General features: G+C 44.0%; 1 protein-coding gene across 1 annotated transcript in view; it reads right to left on the bottom strand.

Annotated features, from left to right (window-relative positions):
• The window catches only part of kat14 (lysine acetyltransferase 14), a 48,955-nt gene that overhangs the window by 3,426 nt on the left and 25,448 nt on the right, over positions 1–20,081 (bottom strand). Inside the window, exons 7-9 of the mRNA XM_068044593.1 lie at positions 19,251–19,816; positions 17,325–17,461; positions 15,067–15,242 (exon numbers count right to left, since the gene is read on the bottom strand). Of these exons, the coding sequence (XP_067900694.1) occupies positions 15,067–15,242; positions 17,325–17,461; positions 19,251–19,816 (879 nt within the window). The remainder of the gene's footprint in view (positions 1–15,066; positions 15,243–17,324; positions 17,462–19,250; positions 19,817–20,081) is intronic.

Below are 20,081 nucleotides of genomic sequence, written 5' to 3'. Positions count from 1 at the left end.
TCACCTCTTTGCTCGCTGACCTACATTGGCTCCCAGCTAAACAACAATTCGAATTAAAAATTCTCACCCTTGTTTTCAAATCCATCCATGGCCCCGGCGCTCCCTATCTCTGTAATCTCCTCAATCTCCAAAACCACCGAGATAGCTGTGCTCCTCAATTCTGGTCTCGAGCCTCCCCAATTTTAACTGCTCCACCATTGGTGGCCATGCCTTCAGCTGTCCAGGCCCCAAGCTCTGGAATTCCCTCCCTAAACCTCTCCACCTCTCTTTCCGCTCCTTAAAACCGACCTCTTTGGCCAAGCTTTTTGGTCACCTGCCATAATATCTCTTTATGGGGCTTGGTGTCAAATTTTGCTTTATTAGACTCCTACGAAGGAGAGGGGGTGGCCTAGTCACTGGACTAGTAACCCAGAGTATTGCTCTGGGGGCATGGGTTCGAAGCCCACCACAGCAGAAGGTGGAATTTGAATTCAATTAATAAATCTGGAATTAAAAGCTAGTCCAATGATAGCCATGGAACTATTGTTGATTGTTGTAAAAACCCATTTGGTTCACCAATGTCCTTTAGGGAAAGAAATGTGCTGTCCTTACCTGATCTGGCCTACATGTGACTCCAGACCCACAGCAATGTGGTTGACTCTTAGATGCCCACTGAAATAGCCTAGCAAGCCACTCAGTTGTATCTAACCGTTACAAAGTCAATAAGGAATGAAAGCAATGGACCACCCGGCATCAACCTAGGCACCGGAAATGACAACGGCAAACTCAGCCCTGTCGACCCTGCAAAGTCCTCCTTACTAACATCTGGGGGCTTGTGCCAAAGTTGGGAGAGCTGTCGCACAGACTACTCACGCAATCATACCTGACAGACAATGTCCTAGACACCGCCATCACCATCCCCGGGTATCCCACTGGCAGGACAGACGAAGCAGAGATGGAGGCACAGTGATATACAGTCGGGAGGGAGTTGCCCTGGGAGTCCTCAACATTGACTCCAGGCCACATGAAGTCTCATGGCATCAGGTCAAACATGGGCAAAGAAACCTGCTGCTGATTACTGTCCCTCAGCTGATGAATCAGTATTCCTCCATGTTGAACAACACTTGGAGGAAGCACTGAGAGTGGCAAGGGTGCAGAATGTACTCTGGGTGGGGGACTTCAATGCCACTATTGGCCAAGCCCTAAAGGACATAGCTGCTAGACTGAGTTTGGGTCTGCGGCAGGTGGTGAGGGAACCAATGAGTGGGAAAAACATACTTGACCTCGTCCTCACCAATCTGCCTGCCACAGATGCAACTGTCCAAGACAGTATTGGTAGGAGTGACCACCACACAGTTCTTGTGGAGACAAAGTCCCGCATTCACATTGAGGATACCGTCCATCGTGTTGTGTGGCACGACCACAGTGCTAAATGGGACAGATTTCGAACAGAGCTAGCAATGCAAAACTGAGCATCAATGAGGCACTGTGGGCCATCAGCAGCAGCAGAATTGTACTCAACCGCAATCTGTAACCTCATGGCCTGACATATCTCCCACTCTACCTTTACCATCAAGCTGGGAGACCAACCCTGGTTCAATGAAGAGTGCAGGAGGGCATGCCAGGAGCAGCACCAGGCCTATCTCAAAATGAGGTGTCAACCTGGTGAAGCTACAACACAGGACTACTTGCATGCCGAACTGCATAAGCAGCATGCGACAGACAGAGCTAAGCGATCCCATAACCAACGGATCAGATCTAAACTCTGCATTCCTGCCACATCCAGTCGTGAATAGTGGTGAACAACTAAACAACTAACTGGAAGAGGTGGCTCCACAAATATCCTCATTCTCAATGATGGGGGATGCCCAGCACATCAGTGCAAAAGATAAGGCTGAAGCATTTGCAACAATCTTCAGCCAGAAGTGCCGTGTGGATGATCCATCTTGACCTCCTCCTGAAATCCCCAGCATCACAGCTGCCAGTCTTCAGCCAATTTGATTCACTTCACGTGATATCAAGAAATGACTGAAGGCATTGGATACTGTAAAGGCTATGATCCCTGACAATATTCCAGTAATAGTACTGAAGACCTGTGCACCAGAACATGCCACGCCCCTAGTCAAGCTGTTCCAGTACAGCTATAACACTGGCATCTACCCAGCAATGTGGAAAATTGCCAGGTATGTCCTGTACACAAAAAGCAGGACGAATCCAACCCGGCCAATTACCACCCCATCAATCTACTCTCAATCATCAGCAAAGTGATGAAAGGTGTCGTCAACAGTGCTAATCAAGCGGCACTTGCTTAGCAATAACCTGCTCACTGACGCTCAGTTTGGGTTCTGCCAGGGCCACTCAGCTTCTGACCTCATTACAGCCTTTGTTCAAACATGGACAAAAGAGCTCAACTCAAGAGGTGGAGGCAAGAGTGACTGCTCGACATCAAGGCAGCATCTGACCAAATATGGCATCAAGGAGCCCCAGTAAAACTGGAGTCAATGGGAATCAGATGGAAAACTCTCCGCTGGTTGGAGTCATACCTAGCGCAAAGGAAGATGGTTGTGGTTGTTGGAGGTCAATCATCTCAGCTCCAGGACATTACTGCAGGAGTTCCTCAGGGTAGTGTCCTAGGCCCAATCATCTTCAGTTGCTTCATCAATGAGCTTCCTTCAATCATAAGGTCAGAAATGGGGATGGTCATGGATGATTGCACAATGTTCAGCACCATTCATGACTCAGATACTGAAGCAGTCAGTGTAGAAAAGCAGAAAGACCTGGACAATATCCAGGCTTGGGCTGATAAGTAGCAAGTAACACTGGCGCCACAGAAGTACCAGACCATGCCCATCTCCAACAAGAGAGAATCTAACCATCTCCCCTTGACATTCAATGGCATCACGACTGCTGAATCCCCCACTATCAACATCCTGGGGGTTACCATTGAGCAGAAACTGAACTGGAGTAGCCATATATATACCGTGTCTACAACAGCAGGTCAGAGGCTAGGAATCCTGTGACGAGTAACTCACCTCCTGACTCCCCAAAGCCTGTTCACCATCTACAAGGCACAAGTCAGGAATGTGATGGAATACTCTCCACTTGCCTGGATGGGTGTAGCTCCAACAACACTCAAGAAGCTCAACACCATCAAGCAGCCTGCTTGATTGGTACCCCATCCACAAACATTCACTCCCTCCACCACCGATGCACAGTGGCAGCAGTGTGTACCATCTACAAGATGCATTGCAGCAACGCACCAAGGTTCCTTAGACAGCACCTTCCAAACCCACAACCTCTACCACCTAGATGGACAAGGGCAGCAAATGCATGGGAACACCACCACCTGCAAGCTCCCCTCCAAGTCAAACACCATCCTAACTTGGAACTATATTACCGTTCCTCCACTGTTGCTGGGTCAAAATCCCGGAATTCCCTTCCTAACAGCACCTTGGGTGTACCTACCCACATGGACTGCAGCGGTTCAAAAAGGCAGCTCACCATCACTTTCTCGAGGGCAATTAGGGATGGGCAATAAATGATGGACTAACCAGTGACGCCTACATCCATGAATGAATTTTTTAAAAATGAAGCAGCTTGGGGAGTTTATGACATTAAAGGTGCTATATAAATACAAGCTACTGTTATTGAGTTTTACAGAAGATAACAGCGCAGTGACTTATCTGAAAATCTGTTATTTCCTGTGAAGTTTTCTCCACTTTCACAGTGTTACGGACAGGTGGTAAGGGGTGTGGTGGTTCCCACTGTTCACCTCCCAGCTGACCGCAATCATGTTTTGTTTAAAATGATGAGTTCACTCCTGAGTGTTTACGGGGTCAAATAAATAAACAAATGACAGGTTAAAAACAGAAGATTAACTGAGAAAACCTATCTATTGAACAATATTCATTCCCTGGATTGTTCACAACACCACTCACGCACGCATCCACTCTCTCATGCACTCTCAAGAGGAGATAGATAGAAAGTAATGGGCAAGAGTTCAAGATGTGGTAGGTGTTCATGGTTTACGATAAACCTGTTGAATCTGTTAAGTATGACAGTCTCTTTTAATGATGCAGGTCTGGGTGTTTGTCATCTTGAACGTGTTGAAGGGTTGTAGATTTCTGATGGTTAAGATTTCAGACTGGAGGTGGCAGTCAGTTTCAGTTCTCTGCTGCTCCAAGCTGAAGTGTAGAATTAATAGTAGAGCTTCTTCTTGCTTCGAGTGGATCTTTCCACAGCCCCTGGATGGTCTGTCTTCGGTGATGTTGCTGTGATCTCTCCCTCTCTCCAGAGAGTTACATTTTGAGGTCAAAATTCATCACATTAGCATTTGTTATTTGACACATGGCCTTCGTCCCTGGTGTGACTACTCAATGGACCAGGATGTGGAATCCATGGCTATTAATATTTGAATTAAAGGCCGGCTACCCGACCTGAATACGACGGGACCTGAGGAAGTGTCGGGGTCGGGTCGGGTTGCATTGCCGGGTCCGGCATTCGGACTCAGGTCGGACACACTCTATCACAGGTAAGTGGCTCCATTGTTAATTTAATATTTGGACTAGAAAGGTGGTTTTGTTAGTTATTTTAGGCTTGTGCAGATCAGCAACAAAGTGAAAAACAGAAGGTAAGTTAACTGATGGTCGGGTCGGATGTAGTTCTATCGGGCTCGGGTCGGGTTTTTTTCTTTGCTGACCCGAGCAGGCCTTTAGTTTGAATGGGTACTATTCTGCTATGATTTGTCTACTTCACACCTTCTTTTTCCCAGAAGAAATCCATTCAATTCAGGAATGCCTCTTGATGCTTTCAGGATTTGTGTAGTCAACACCTCTTATTCTGAAATGTACTCTTGTGTCCTTTTGCGACAGTGAGGCAGTTTGAATACACAGGCCAGGTCGTCTGACCTTCGGTGACCATCTTGTAGCACATTGTCCACTTTTTTTTTTAAATAAAAGGAAAAGTCAACTTCAAAGAATCCACATTGAATAAAGTTTGTATCTTAAAAGTAGGAATATGTCTTTTCTGGGCATGACAACAGATAAACCTCACAGGTCACAATCGATCCAAAACAGACAGCTGAAAATGGCACAATTTTTCCAAGAACTAGAATATAGTGACTTTCTCAAATAACTTTATTGCTGTTACAATAATAGGTTGAATAATTGCAATGAATAAATACTGCACGATAATTACTACATTCTCAAGGTAGTGGTAGGGTTCATCTTTTCATTGAGGTAAGTTTCAGGTGCAATGTGTTTGGAGATGACAAATCAGTCCAATTTGAGCATGAAAAGGTCTGTTGCACGTTGGATACAAATGGATTGTTGGTGTGGAAGATGTGCTTGCGGCTCTGGATTTGCAAAGCTCACGTTTCCTGTTGGCCAGTGCAACTCGGTTCTGTTTATAGGAGGTGCTGCCTTTGCTGATGAGACTGTGTTATACACAGCAATCCTGTGCGAGGTTCTCCCATTTCTCAGGAGCAATGTTGAAACTTTTCAGCGAGACCTAGAGGGTGTCCTTGAAACGCTTTTTCTGGCCTCTCTTCAATTAGCTCGCCATAGAACAGCTTTTTTGGCAAATGCTCGTCAGGCATTCTGGCTACATGTCCTGCCCATCTTATATGAGCTCTCATCAGGAGAGTGTGGATGCTATGCATATCGGTCAGGGAGAGAATCTCAGAGTTAGGAACCTTGTCTTGCCATCTGATCTTGAGTAGTCTCCGCAAGCGTGTGAAAGTGGTGTAGCTTGTTTGCATGCCTGGAGTGAACAGTCCACATCTCACAAGCATACGAGAGAGTGGGAAGGACAATTACTCTGGATACTTTCACTTGTGTTGAGAGACTAATTCCTCTTTGCTCCCAGACAGCTTTTCACAGCTTGTCAAAGGCAACACAGACCTTAGCTATTCTGGCATTGAATTCATCGTCACCATGAACTGCTCCAAAGAGGGTGCTGCTGAGGGAGGTAAATTTGTTGACTTCAAGCCTAATAGTTGGCTTCACATACTGCTTATGTGGGGCAGGGTGGCTCATGACTTTTTGGTGCTGATGGTGAGAACAAAGTTCTCAAGGTATTAATGGAAGAGATCACAAGGCAGAGACATGAATGACAACTACTGAGAGTAGTGATTAAAAATGCCACATTAGTTAGCAAAATATCTTTCTGCTCTACAATTACAATCTCTGCTAAGATGCATCAGCATAAGAACATAAAAAATAGGAGGTCATACAGCCCCTCATACCCCCCTGCTCCATCAGAAAATGAGGTAATGACTAAACTTCTACACCAACTCCACTTATCCCCATCTCCCCTGATTCCCTTAGTGCCCACAAATCCATCAATCTCAGTCTTGAAAACACTCATTGACTGAGCATCCACAGCCCTCTGCGGTAGAGTGTTTCAAAGATTCACAATCCTGCAAAGAATGAAGAAATTTCTGCTTTCCTCAGTCCTAAATGTTCAAACCCTTATCCTAAGATTATGATCCCTAGTTCGATACTCTTCAGCCAGGGGAAACAATCTCACAGCATCTATCCTATCAAGCCCTGCAAGAATATAGTTTCTATGAAATCATCTCTCACTCTTCTAAACTCCAGAGAATATACTCAATCGCTCCTCATAGAACAACACAGAAATCAACCTAGTGAACCTTCGTTGCACCCTCTTTAAAGCAAGTATATCCTTCCTTAGATAAGACGAGCAAAATGCACATAGTACTCCAGGTGTGGTCTTACCAAAGCCCTGTGTAATTGCAGCAAGACTCCCTTTGCTCTTCTGCTCCAACCCCCTTATCAAGGCTAACATGCTACTTTGCCTTCCTAATCGCTTGCTGTACCTGCATGTTAACTTTACGTGATTTGTGTACAAGGGCAACCAAATCCCTCTGCATAGTGACATTAGTCTCTCACTTTTTAAAAAACTCTTCTGCTTTTCTATTCTTCCTACCGAAGTGGATAATTTCACATTTCCTCACATTATACGCCATCTGCCACCTTACTGCCCACTTACTTAAACATGCCTATATCTCTTTGCATCCTCCTCATGATTTTAACTGTCAGCTGTGGCTCAGTTGATAGCACTCTTGCCTCTGAGTCAGAAGGCTGTGAATTCAAGTCCCGCTCCAGTGACTTGAACACAAAATCCAGTGCGGTACTGAGGGATATCATCTTTATGGAGCTTGGGTTGCAACTACAGCACCTCTGACTCCAGATTAGAAGCTTTCATGTTCAAATCACATTGGACTCACGGAGCTTTCACAGTGGCTCATGTTTCTGGGCTTTATGTCAAGACAACGTTTGGGATTCAGGGGCTGGTAGCACAGTGGTAATGTTGTTGGACTAGTAATCTAGAGGCCCAGATTAATGCCCCAAAGACATGAGTTGAAGTTCCATCACAGCAGCTGGGAATATTTAAATTTGCCACTGGCTCTTTTAGTGTAATGGTGATCATGTTTGCTTTACGCGTGAAAGATGTTCAGTTCGATCCTGGGCGGAAGCACTATGATTAACCTTGCTATAGATGAGCAACCAAAGGCAAGCTCATTCTCCTGTTAAACAGGGTGACAAGTGCCTGCTGCATGTTAATTTTATGTGACTTGTGTATAAGGGCAACCAAATCCCTTTGCATATTGACATTCGTCTCACTTCTTAAAAAATATTTTGCTTTTCTATTCATATGAATTAGGAGCAGCAGTAGGCCACACGGTCCCTCGAGCCTGCTCTGCCATTCAATAAGTTCATGGTTGAACTGATTACTCCACCTTTCCACCTACCCCAGATAACCTTCCACCCCCTTGCTTATCAAGAATCTATCTACCTCTGCCTTAAAAATATTCAAAGACTCTGCTTCCACCGCCAAAGACTCACGACCCTCAGAGAAAAAAATATCTCATCTCTGTCTCAAATGGGCGACCCCTTATTTTTAAACAGTGACTCCTAGTTCTAGATTCTCCCAAAAGGGGAACATCCTTTCCACATCCACCCTGTCAAGACCCCTCAGGATCTTATATGTTTCAATCACATTGCTTCTTACTCTTCTAAATTCCAGCGGATACAAGCCTAGCCTGCCCAATCTTTCCTCAGAAGACAGCCAGCCCATTCCAGGTATTAATCTAGTATACCTTCTTTGTACTGCCTCCAAAGCATTTACATCCTTCCTTAAATAAGGAGACCAGTACTGTACACAGTACTCCAGATGTGGTCTCACCAATGCCCTGTATAGCTGAAGCATAACCTCCCTACTTTTATATTCAATTCCCCTCACGATAAATGATAATATTCATTAGCTTTCCTAATTACGTGCTGTACGTGCATAATAACCTTTTGTGATTCATGCACTAGGACACCCACGTACCTCTGCATCTCAGAGCTCTGCAATCTCTTACCGTTTAGATAATGTGCTTCTTTTTTATTCTTCCTGCCAAAGTGGACAATTTCACACTTTCCCACATTATACTCCCTTTGCCACTCACTTAACTATCTATATCCCTTTGTAGCCCCCTTATGCCCTCTTCACAAGTTACTTTCCTACCTATCTTTGTGTCATCAGCGACTTTAGCAAGCATACCTTTGGTCCCTTCATCTAAGTCATTTATATAAATTGTAAAAAGTTGAGACCCCAGCACAGATCCCTGTGGCACACCACTCGTTACATCTTGCCAACCAGAAAATGACCCATTTATGCCTACTCTCTGTTTCCTGTTAGCTAGCCAATATTCTTTCCATGCCAATATGTTACCCCCTACACCATGAGCTTTTATTTTCTGCAATAACCTTTGATGTGGCACCTTATCAAATGCCTTCTGGAAATCTAAGTCCACCAGTTCCCCTTTATCCACAGTACAAAGAACTCCAATAAATTGGTTAAACATAATTTCCCTTTCACAAAACCATGTTGACTCTGCCTGATTACCTTCAATTTTTCTAAACGCCCTGCTATACTGTCTTTAATAATAGCTTCTACTATTTTCCCTAAGATAGATGTTAAGCTAACTGGCCTGTAGTTTCCAGCTTTCTGTCTCCCTCCCTTTTTGAATAAAGGAGTTACATTTGCTATTTTCCAATCTAAGGGAACCTTCCCTGAATCTAGGGAATTTTGGAAAATTAAAACTAACGCATCAACTATCTCACTAGTCACTTCTTTTAACACTCTAGGATGAAGTCTATCAGGACCCGGGGACTTGTCAGCCCGCAGCTCCAACAATTTGTTCAGTACCACTTCCCTGGTGATTGTAATTTTCTTGAGTTCCTCCCTCCCTTCCATTTCCTGACTTACAGCTAATTCTGGGATGTTACTTGTATCCTCAATAGTGAAGACCGATGCAAAATATCTGTTCATCTGCCATCTCCTTATTATCCACTATAATTCCCCAAACTCACTTTCTATAGGACCAACGCTCACTTTGTTAACACTTCTTTTTTAAATATCTATAGAAACTCTTACTATCTGTCTTTATATTTCTAGCTAGCTTTCTCTCATACTCTAATTTTACCTTCCTTATCAATCTTTTAGTCATTCTTTGCTGTTTTTTATATTCTGTCCAATCTTCTGACCTGCCTCCCATCTTTGCACAATTATAGGCTTTTTCTTTAAGTTTGATACTATCTTTAACTGTTTTGGTTAACCAGGGATGGCAGGTCCCACCCTTGGAATTTTTCTGTCTCGTTGAAATGTATCTATTCTATGTATTCCGAAATATCCTCTTAAATGTCTGCCACTGCAACTCTATCGACCTATCCCTTAACCTGATTTGCCAGTTCACTTTGGCTAGCTCTGCTTTCATGCCCCTCATAATTGCCCTTATTTAAGTTTAAGATACTAGTCTTGTACCCACTCTTATCTCCCTCAAACTGAATGTAAAATTCAATCATATTATGATCGCTACTACCTAGGGGCACCTTAACTATGAGGCCATTAATTAATCTTATCTCGTTGCACAATACCAGGTCTAGTATAGCCTGCTCTCTGGTTGGCTCCAGAATGTATTGTTCCAAGAAATTATCCCAAAAACATTCTATGTACTCCTCATCTAGGCTACCTCTGCCCATATGATTTTTCCAGTCTATATGTAGGTTAAAATCCCCCATAATTATTGCTGTACCTTTCTGACAAGATGCCATTATTTCTTCCTTTACACCCCGTCCTGCAGTGCAGTTAATGTTAGGTGGCCTGTACACCACTCCCACAAGTGACTTCTTGCCTTTATGATTTCTCATCTCTACCCAAACTGCTTCTACATCCTGGTCTCCTGAACTTAGTTCATCCCTCTCTATTGTGCTGATATCATCATTAATTAACAGAGCTACCCCTTTTCCTAGCTTCCTGTCCTTCCTAAATGCCATATACCCTTCAATATTCAGGTCCCAATCTATGCCGTCCTGCAGCCATGTCTCTCATGGCTATCAGATCGAACTTATTTATTTCTATTTGTGCTCTCAGTTCATCTGCTTTGTTTCAAATGCTACGTGCATTCAGATACAGAGACTTCAGTTTTGTTCTTTTATTATTTTTGTAACTTCTAGCCTTATCTGTTGATTTACTCTTAGATTTGTATGATCTGTCTCTTCCTGTCACACTATTTATCATTTCCCATATTAATACCTTTCTCTCTTGCCTTGTCTCTACTTGATTTACCATATCTTCCCAAATTTGATCCCATGTCCCCACTTTTCAGTTTAAAACCCTCTCTACTTCCCTAGTTATGCTGCTTGCTAGAACACCAGCCCCAGCACGGTTCAAGTGTAGACCGTCCCAATGGCCCAGCCACCATTTTTCCCAGTACTGGTGTCAGTGCCCCACGAACCGGAACCCACTTCTACCACACCAGTCTTTGAGCCATGCATTAGTTTAGTTTAGAGATACAGCACTGAAACAGGCCCTTCAGCCCACCGAGTCTTTGCCGACCATCAACCACCCATTTATACTAATCCTACACTAATCCCATATTCCTACCACATCCCCACCTGTCCCTATATTTCCCTACCACCTACCTATACTAGTGGCAATTTATAATGGCCAATTAACCTATCAACCAGCAAGTCTTTGGCATGTGGGAGGAAACCAGAGCACCTGGAGGAAACCCACGCAGACACAGGGAGAACTTGCAAACTCCACACAGGCAGTACCCAGAATTGAACCCGGGTCGCTGGAGCTGTGAGGCTGCGGTGCTAACCACTGCGCCACTGTGCCGCCCTTATTTCTCTAATTTTATTTGCCCTAAGCCAATTTGCACGTGGCTCAGGTAATAATTCAGGGATTATTACCTTTGACATTCTGCTTAATTTGGTGCCTAGTTCCTCATACGTACGATGCAGAACCTCTTTCCTTGTCCTGCCTATGTCGTTGGTACCTACATGGACCATGACGACTGGATCCTCCCCCTCCAACTGTAAGTTCCTCTCCAGCCCTGAGCAGATGTCCCGAACCCTGGCACTGGGCAGGCAACACAGCCGTCTGGACTCTCGCTCTTTGCTGCAGAGAACAGTCTCAATCCCTCTAACTATACTGTCCCTACGACCACTACATTTCTTTTTTCTCCCTCCAATTGAATGGCTTCCTGTACCATGGTGCCATGGTCAGGTTGCTCATCCACCCTGCAGCCCCCACTCTTATCCAAACAAGCTGAAAGAACCTCAAACCTGTTGGACAATCGCAAAGGCTGAGGCTCCTGCACTCTGGGTCCCCTTACCTGCCTCAGCTGCAGCCACACTCTCCTGTCCCTGACCACTGATCAAATCAGAAGACCCTATCCTAAAGGGTGTGACTGCCTCCTGGTACAAAACATCCAGGAAACTTTCCCTCTCCCTGATGTGTCGCAGTATCTGCAGCTCGGACTCCAGTTCAATGACTCTGAGCCGAAGCTCTTTGAGCTGCAAACACTTACTGCAGACATGTTTGCCCTGGATCACACTGGCATCCAGGAGCTTCTACATGCCTCAGCCATGACACATCACCTTCCTGCCATCCTTAATATGTTTTAATTAACTACTTAATTATTTTATTTTCCTTTTTTTTTTAATACATTTTATTAAGCTTACCAATAGTTGCTTTACTATTTTAAGCATTAGGGTTAGTATGGACCTTAATCAATATCAGATATTCACCAAACAGGTAGCTTCTTCCCAAACCAATCATCTACCTGCTTGCCTGTGATGTTTGATGCTATGGTTGTGATGTTTGATGCTATGGTTGATTCAAATTAAATTAAAAGCTTACCTGTATACTCACCCCGGCACCTCTCTGTTTCCCTTCTCTCCCTGTTGATTGTGATGTCACTCTTATGTAACTTTTCGATTTTTTTCCCCTGCTCCGCTCCTGCTGCTCCCACTACACTCCTCTCTCTCCCTGTCTCCGGTCTCCGCATCTGGGCTTTTGGCGCGCTTTTTAAACCTCCGCTCCTGCCCTGCTCCACTCACTCTCTCTCGGTCTCTGGTCTTCTACCGAAGTGGATAATTTCACATTTCCTCACATTATACTCCATCTGCCACCTTCTACCCACTCACTTAACCTGCCTATATCCCTTTGCAGCCGCTCTGCACCCTCCTCACCATCTAAGTGTCATCTGTGGCTTAGTTGGTAGCATTCTCGCTTATGAGTCAGAAGGTTATCGGTCCCAGGCCTTGAGCACAAAAATGAAGGCTGACACTCCAGTGCAGTACTGAGGGAGTGGTGGAATGTCGGAAAAGAGCTTAAACTGAGGACCTGCCTGCCCTCTCAGATGGATGTAAAATATCAGATGCATAATTTTGAACAGCTGGGGAGTTATCCCCAGTGTCTTGACCAATATTTATCCCTCAATCAACACTACAAAAACAGGTTATCTGGTCATTATCACATTACTACTTGAGGGAACTTGCTGTGCACAAATTTGCTGCCATGTTTCCTACATTACAACAGTGAACACAGTTCAGGAGTACTTTGGCAGTAAGGCACTTTGAGACATCCTGTCTTGAAAGGTGCTATATAAATACACGTTTTTTTTTTAAAAACTTTCCCATCTAGCTTTATATAGTCAACAAACTTGGATAGAAACATAGAAAATAGGAGCAGGAGTCGGCCATTCGGCCCTTTGGGCCTGCTCCGCCATTCAAAAAAGATCATGGCTGATCGCCTAATTGAGTACCCGGTTCCTGCTTTCTCCCTATATCCCTTGATCCCTTTGGCATTAAGAAATATCCCTATCTCCTTCTTGAATATATTTAATGACTCGGCCTCCACTGCCTTCTGCGGTAGAGAATTCCACAGGTTCACCACCCTCTGAGTGAAGAAATTTCTCCTCATCTCAGTTCTAAATGGCATACCCCGTATCCTGAGACTGTGAACCCTGGTTCTGAACTCCCCAGCCATCGGGAACATCCTCCCTGTATCTAGCCTGTCTAGTCCTGTTAGAATTTTATAGGTTTCTACGAGATCCCCTCTCATTCTTTTAAACTCTAGTGAATATAGGTCTAGTCAACCCAATCTCTCCTCATACGTCAATCCTGCCATCCCAGGAATCAGCCTAGTAAATCTTCTTTGCACTCCCTCCATGGCAAGAACATCCTTCCTCACTTGAGACCAAAAATGCACACAATACTTCAGATGTGGTCTCACCAAGGCCCTGTATAACTGCCACAAGGCATCCTTGCTCCTGTACTCAAACCAATTAGAATAGTCATCACACAGGAATGCTTTGCTACTATTTCCATGATACTGTCATCCAGGTCAACACTGACACAATCGGCACAGTGGTATAGTGGTTAGCACTGCAGCCTCACAGCTCCAGTGACCCGGGTTCGGTTCTGGGTACTGCCTCTGCGGAGTTTGCAAGTTTGCCCTGTGACCGCGTGGGTTTCCGCCGGGTGCTCCGGTTTCCTCCCACAGCCAAAGACTTGCAAGTTGATAGGTAAATTGGCCATTGTAAATTGCTCCTAGTGTAGGTCGGTGGTAGGAGAATGGTGGGGATGTGGCAGGGAATATGGAATTAATGTAGGATTAGTATAAATGGGTGGTTGTTGGTCGGCACAGACTCGGTGGGCCAAAGGGCCTGTTTCAGTGCTGTATCTCTCGATGACTCTATAATAGCTGTGGCCCAAGCACTGATCCCTGCAGTACCCCACTAGTCACTGCCTGCCACCCGGAAAAATACCTGTTTATTCCTACTCTCTGTTTCCTGTCTATCAACCAATTCTCAATCCATGCCAGTATATTACCCCCAATCCCATGTGCTTTAATTTTGCACACTAACCTCTTATGTGGGACCTTATCAAAAGCCTTCTGAAAATCCAAATACACCACATCCACTGGTTCTCCCTTATATATTCTACTAGTTACATCCTCAAAAAACTCCAGTAGATTTGTTGAGCATTTGTAAACCCATGCTGACTTTGTCCAATCCCTTTTATGCTATCCAGGTGTTCTGCTATTACATCCTTTATAATAGACTCTAGTATTTTCCCCATTACTGGATGTAAGGCTAACTGGTCTGTAATTCCCTCTTTTTTTCTCTCCCTCCTTTTTTAAATATTTATTTTTATTTTATTTAGAGATACAGCACTGAAACAGGCCCACCGAGTCTGTGCCGACCAACAACCACCCATTTATACTAACCCTACAGTAATCCCATATTCCCTACCACCTACCTACACTAGGGGCAATTTACAATGGCCAATTTACCCATCATCTGCAAGTCTTTAGCTGTGGGAGGAAACCGGAGCACCCGGCGAAAACCCAAGCGGTCACAGGGAGAACTTGCAAGTTCCGCACAGGCAGTACCCGGAACTGAACCCGGGACCCTGGAGTTATGAGGCTGCGGTGCTAACCACTGCACCACTGTGCCGCCCCAAATAGTGGGGTTACATTTGGATACTTTACATTTGGTTCCCTCAACTAAGTCATTAATATAGATTTAAATAGCTGAGAACCAAGCACCGATTCTCGTGGCACTCCACTAGTTATAAACTGCCAACCCAAAAACAATATAATTATTCCTAATCTCTGCTTTCCTCCAGTTAACCGATTCCCAATCCATGCTAATATATTACCCCCAATCTCATGAGCTCTTGCAGCTGGATGAGATTTCACTGTTATGAAAGAAAATTAAAATACCTGGCCAGAAGAATTCATGGCACATCGAGTTTATTGTAGGAATAAAATTAGGACAGACGTAGCAGTAATCAACAGGTGCTTCAGCTTCTGCTTTCCAGGTAGGGTCGCTCCGGTGTGGGTATGCCCGGATTTCGGCCAGTAGTTGTAGTTTCGGTGGATTGCATTCGAAGTCACGTCTAATGTAGCAAAACAAGAAGGGAATTCAATTTGTAAAAAGACAACTGTAACAATTGTTCTTCCAAAAGTTTTGTCTGGCAAAACCATGAAAATCTAAGTAACTGCACTAATAATTTACTGACAAGAAAAGCCATAAACACAGCCCTGTACCAGTGAAACCACCATCCAATACACAATTGATGTAAGAATATAATTTTTCTTTTTAAGAGGCAGCAAAAGGCATTTAGCCCCAACAAGTTCGTCGATTTTTCAAAGGGTCAGCTGAACCTATACACCATAACCTTCAAACCTTTCTCCAGCAACACCTTTTAACCCCACTTATTCTGTCATTTCAGCTTCGAATCATAGAAGGGCGGCACAGTGGCGCAGTGGTTAGCACTGCAGCCTCACAGCTCCAGCAACCTGGGTTCAAATCTGGGTACTGCCTGTGTGGAGTTTGCAAGTTCTCCCTGTGTCTGCATGGGTTTCCTCCGGGTGCTCCTGTTTCCTCCCACAAGCCTTGCAGGTTGGTAGGTAAATTGGCCATTATAAATTGCCCCTGGCATAGGTAGGTGGTAGGGAAATATAGGGACAGGTGGGGATGTGGTAGGAATATGGGATTAGTGTAGGATTAGTATAAATGGGTGGTTGATGGTCAGCACAGACTTGGTGGGCCGAAGGACCTGTTTCAGTGCTGTATCTCTAAACAGAAAGAGCCCATTTGACCAATCATGCTTATGCTGGCTCCTTAAAAAGAGCAGTCATGCTTAGCCACATCCTGACTTTTTGTACGTAACCCTGCAAGTTCCTCATCCTCAAGTACTTGTCCAACTCTTTCAAAATTACTTTATGAAATCAACTTCTACCACCCTTTCAGGTACAGCGTTCCACATCCCCGACAACTCTGAAAAAAATTCTCCTCATCTCCCATCTAGAGCTTCTGCCAATGATTTTAAATCCATGACTTCTGGTTATTGACTCACTTGCCACAGGGAATAGTTTTTCTCTAACTACTCCATCAAAACATATCATTTTGGAAACCTCCATTCGGTCATCTCCTAAGCTTCTCTATTCCAAGGACAACATTCCTAACTTTTTCAACATCTCTTCATAACTGAATTCCCTCATTCTGGTAAAAATCCTCTGTACCCGTTCTAAGGTGTTTACACCTTTCTTGAAGGGTGGTGGCCAGAATTGTCCACAACACTCCAGCTGAGGCCTAATCAGTAATTTATAAAGTTTTAGCATGATCATTTTGCTTTTATATTCCAGTTATGTCCCTAGTTATTTATTCCACAAGCTCTGTGATTTTTCTTCTTATTCCCAAAGCCTTATATTTAATCCACAGCCTGGATCTACTGTTGTGATTTCCACTCATAAGCTCCTTTAAAACTGTGTATAGATGTTTACCTCTGTGAGTCACATTCAACTGCCTAGCCCCTAAGCTCTGAAATTCCCTCCCTAAACTTTTCAGTCTCTCTACCTCTCTCTCCCCTCCTTTAAGACCAAAAGCTTGGTCAAAGAGGTAGGTTTTAAGCAGTTTCTTAAAGATGAGAGAAAGAGATAGAGAGGTGGAGAGGTTTCAGGGACTGTGGGAAGCACAAGAGGCACAGTGCCTCACAGCTTTTTGTTTATGAATTAGTGCTGCATGGTGCCCTGCTCAAAGCTGCCCTTAAGTGCAGCATCAACTACTGCAATATTGCTTTTATGAGGGCATTTTGAACTTTAAACGTTATAAACTTCCAATTAGAATGTATTTTGTCACACATTTTTACAACCAGCTAATGAAATTACAATCCAGCTTCTTTACCAAAACAACAACTCGAGTCAAGATTACTTTATTCCCCAAGAATCTAAACAAATGACTTTGGTTGCTGAGTTGAAATCCAATGGATAATTCAATACATTACTTTCATACAGTGGAATGTGGACAATGATTTTCATATAATCATAGAAATATACAGCACAGTAGGCCATTCAGCCCATTGTGCCTGATTTTAATAAGGTTTTAAGATAAACTTAAGTTGTAGTAGCATCCAGAACTCTGTGCCTCATTATAAGAAAACAAGTGAATCACTTTATTGTGCAGAGGAAATTTATACCTGATATATGGTTTGAGGACTCGTGATGTGTACGGACTGATGATACTTTGGTTCATTAACAAGTCTCCCGATCCAGTTAGTCGATGCATAAACTTTGTCTTTTGTTGCTGATATCCTTTCATGTGCAACAAAGACATCTGCAAAGAGGTAAATCATAAAAAATCAAAACATCTAGTTTCCATCACTAGCCCCCAGCCTTCAACATCTCAAGCAGCGAGTCACACCAAGCAGGAAGGTCCCTGGTTTGCACGGAGTTAGCTGATCTCAGCCAGATCGTTGGTTGAGGTACTCCAGCCCGCCAGTATACGTGGAAGGTGGGAGGAAGGAGGCTGGCCACAGTTTTTGATTTCAATCTCAGCAGGCCCTGCTGGAAATACATGAACGTGGACATCAAGTTAGGACAGGTTCAGGCTCTGCTGAAAGGTATCTATGTCCAGGCTCATAAGGAATGCCACTTGGGAGAGCTACCAGAGGCCAACTGGCATCCCACGAAACTGCACCCTAGCCAGGGGTCAACACTTTCTGTAAAAGCAAAATACTGCAGATGCTGGAAATCTGAAACAAAAACAAGAAATGCTGGATTCACTCAGCAGGTCTGGCAGCATCTGTAGAAAGAGAAGCAGAGTTAACGTTTCGGGTCAGTGACCCTTCTTCCGAAACGTTAACTCTGCTTCTCTTTCTACAGATGCTGCCAGACCTGCTGAGTGAATCCAGCATTTCTTGTTTTTGTTGTCAACACTTTCTGGATGAGAGTAGAGGGGACAAAACTGATGGGATTAGAGGGGTGACGCTGTGGGAAACAATCTTTAGTAATTTGATGACTGAAGGTTCAGCCATAAACTCATTGGACAATGGTGCAGGATCCATGCAGGATGAAGGAGAACTATAGTGCCCAGTTAAAGAAGAACTAAGGCACATCATTCCCATTTACTCTACTCCATTTAGGTGCTGGTATAAAGTAAAGCAAGAAATCACTCTCTGCATTCTTTGTTGACAAGGAATTGTACATGATACAAGATTCCTAAAAAATATATAAAAACCATACTTACATTCAATAAATCATTCCTTGTAGAAAACAAAGGGACAACACAAACCTCTGTGAAACAGTGACAGTGTTTGCATTCAAAATGTGAAGTGGGGAAGCAGTGTGCCTAAGATGTATTGATACCAAACTGTGGATAGAAATCATAGAATCGTACAGCACAGGAGGCCATTCAGTCCATCTGTACTGGCTCTTGAAGGAGCTATCCAATTAGTCCCACTCTTCCATTCTTGCCCCATAACCCTGCATTAAGTAATCAAATTAAATCATTAAATGATTACGTTAAACCTGTGGCCTCTGAGCCTTTGCCATCTATCCCGCTAAGCTGATGTAACTCTGTCCTCTTTCCTCCCCTCATTTAATGTTTTGTTGTTTGAATTGTGTAGGTTAGGAAGTTTTGAAAGGGCAGTTTTTAAAAACTGAGCCCTCATTGGCCAATAAACTCAAAAATCAGTTTGTATCAGCAACCTGGGATATGTGGAAGTTAATATGGACATGGCCTTAAGCTTTATATGCGTCCTCCATGACACAAATCTATGTGATTCAAGAGTACAAAAGTTTGTACACCCAGTGTGATTCAACCACCTTCACTCAAAATTGCTGTGGAGATCAGGGATATGGTAGCAGAGCCTTCACAGGCAAGAAAGTGCAATGTATCTCTTGACACCACAGCTATTGGTCAATTAACCTGGATAAACAGGAAAAGAGAAAGAAAGTGGGAGAAATAAAGTGATTATGTAAATATGTTTCGAGAGGGTTTCCCCTCTCATGCCAGCAGATGTTTATACTGTTGATACTGACATTAAACAGTCATCCTTTATCATACAATCCCAACATCTGACGATATTGAAAGGAAAATGTGTCTTGTTGCCATCCTTGCTCACCTGGTACCGGTCCAGGATCCGAAAATCTTGACTGGTGGTCCGAAAGGTCTCAACACCCATAGGCATCTGGGCACAGTCACCTTCTTTGGCTCCATACATCCCGCCAACCAATGACACTGCAGCTTCAACGGCCTGATCCAGGTCAAAGAGGGGCATACCACGTTCCCTTTTGGCCTGCCTCACGAGCAGTTTGCGGCGCAGTCGTTTGGCCTCGGAGCTCATGGCTACTGCATGGGGGCAAGATTCCAGCCTTCGAAGTAGAAGTCTCTCATCATACAGACTGAGAGCAATACATTTAGGAGCCGGCACCTGCACATCCCTCTCAGTCTGGATTTTTTTCCTCTCTCGAACGCTAACTTGAGACAGCTCGATGGCATCTTCGGGCTCTTCAATGTCAGCTTCTAATTTCTCAGCTCTCTCCTCACCCTCCTCCCCGTCACACTTGATTTGTTCAGTTGCCTTCACTTTCTTCCTGCTTACAATCATGGTGCCAGTGATCACACTGGGAGGTGGCACATACTCTATTCCGGGATCAATAACACCATCCACATCTCCTTCTTCATCATCTGCGCAAGAGGAAATGAAAAACCCACTTCCAATATAAGTTCAGACTTTTTCTCAAGATCTTGCTTTACATTGACACCATATCTCACTTTTCAATTCTGCATTTTTTTAAAAACAGAAATTAAAGAAAAATCTATGCACATTTGAAATTTCAAATAAAAACAGGGAATTCTAGAAACACACAGGTTGATTGTATCTCCTACCCATATTCACAGCTACCATCTTGGCTTTGCTGTCTCCCATGGCCTTCCTGTTCCCTTGGTTTCA

Source organism: Heterodontus francisci, chromosome 13 (genome assembly GCF_036365525.1).
Source record: "Heterodontus francisci isolate sHetFra1 chromosome 13, sHetFra1.hap1, whole genome shotgun sequence".
Classification (NCBI taxonomy): Eukaryota; Metazoa; Chordata; class Chondrichthyes; order Heterodontiformes; family Heterodontidae; genus Heterodontus; species Heterodontus francisci.
This window is presented reverse-complemented; position numbering and strand designations above follow the sequence as displayed.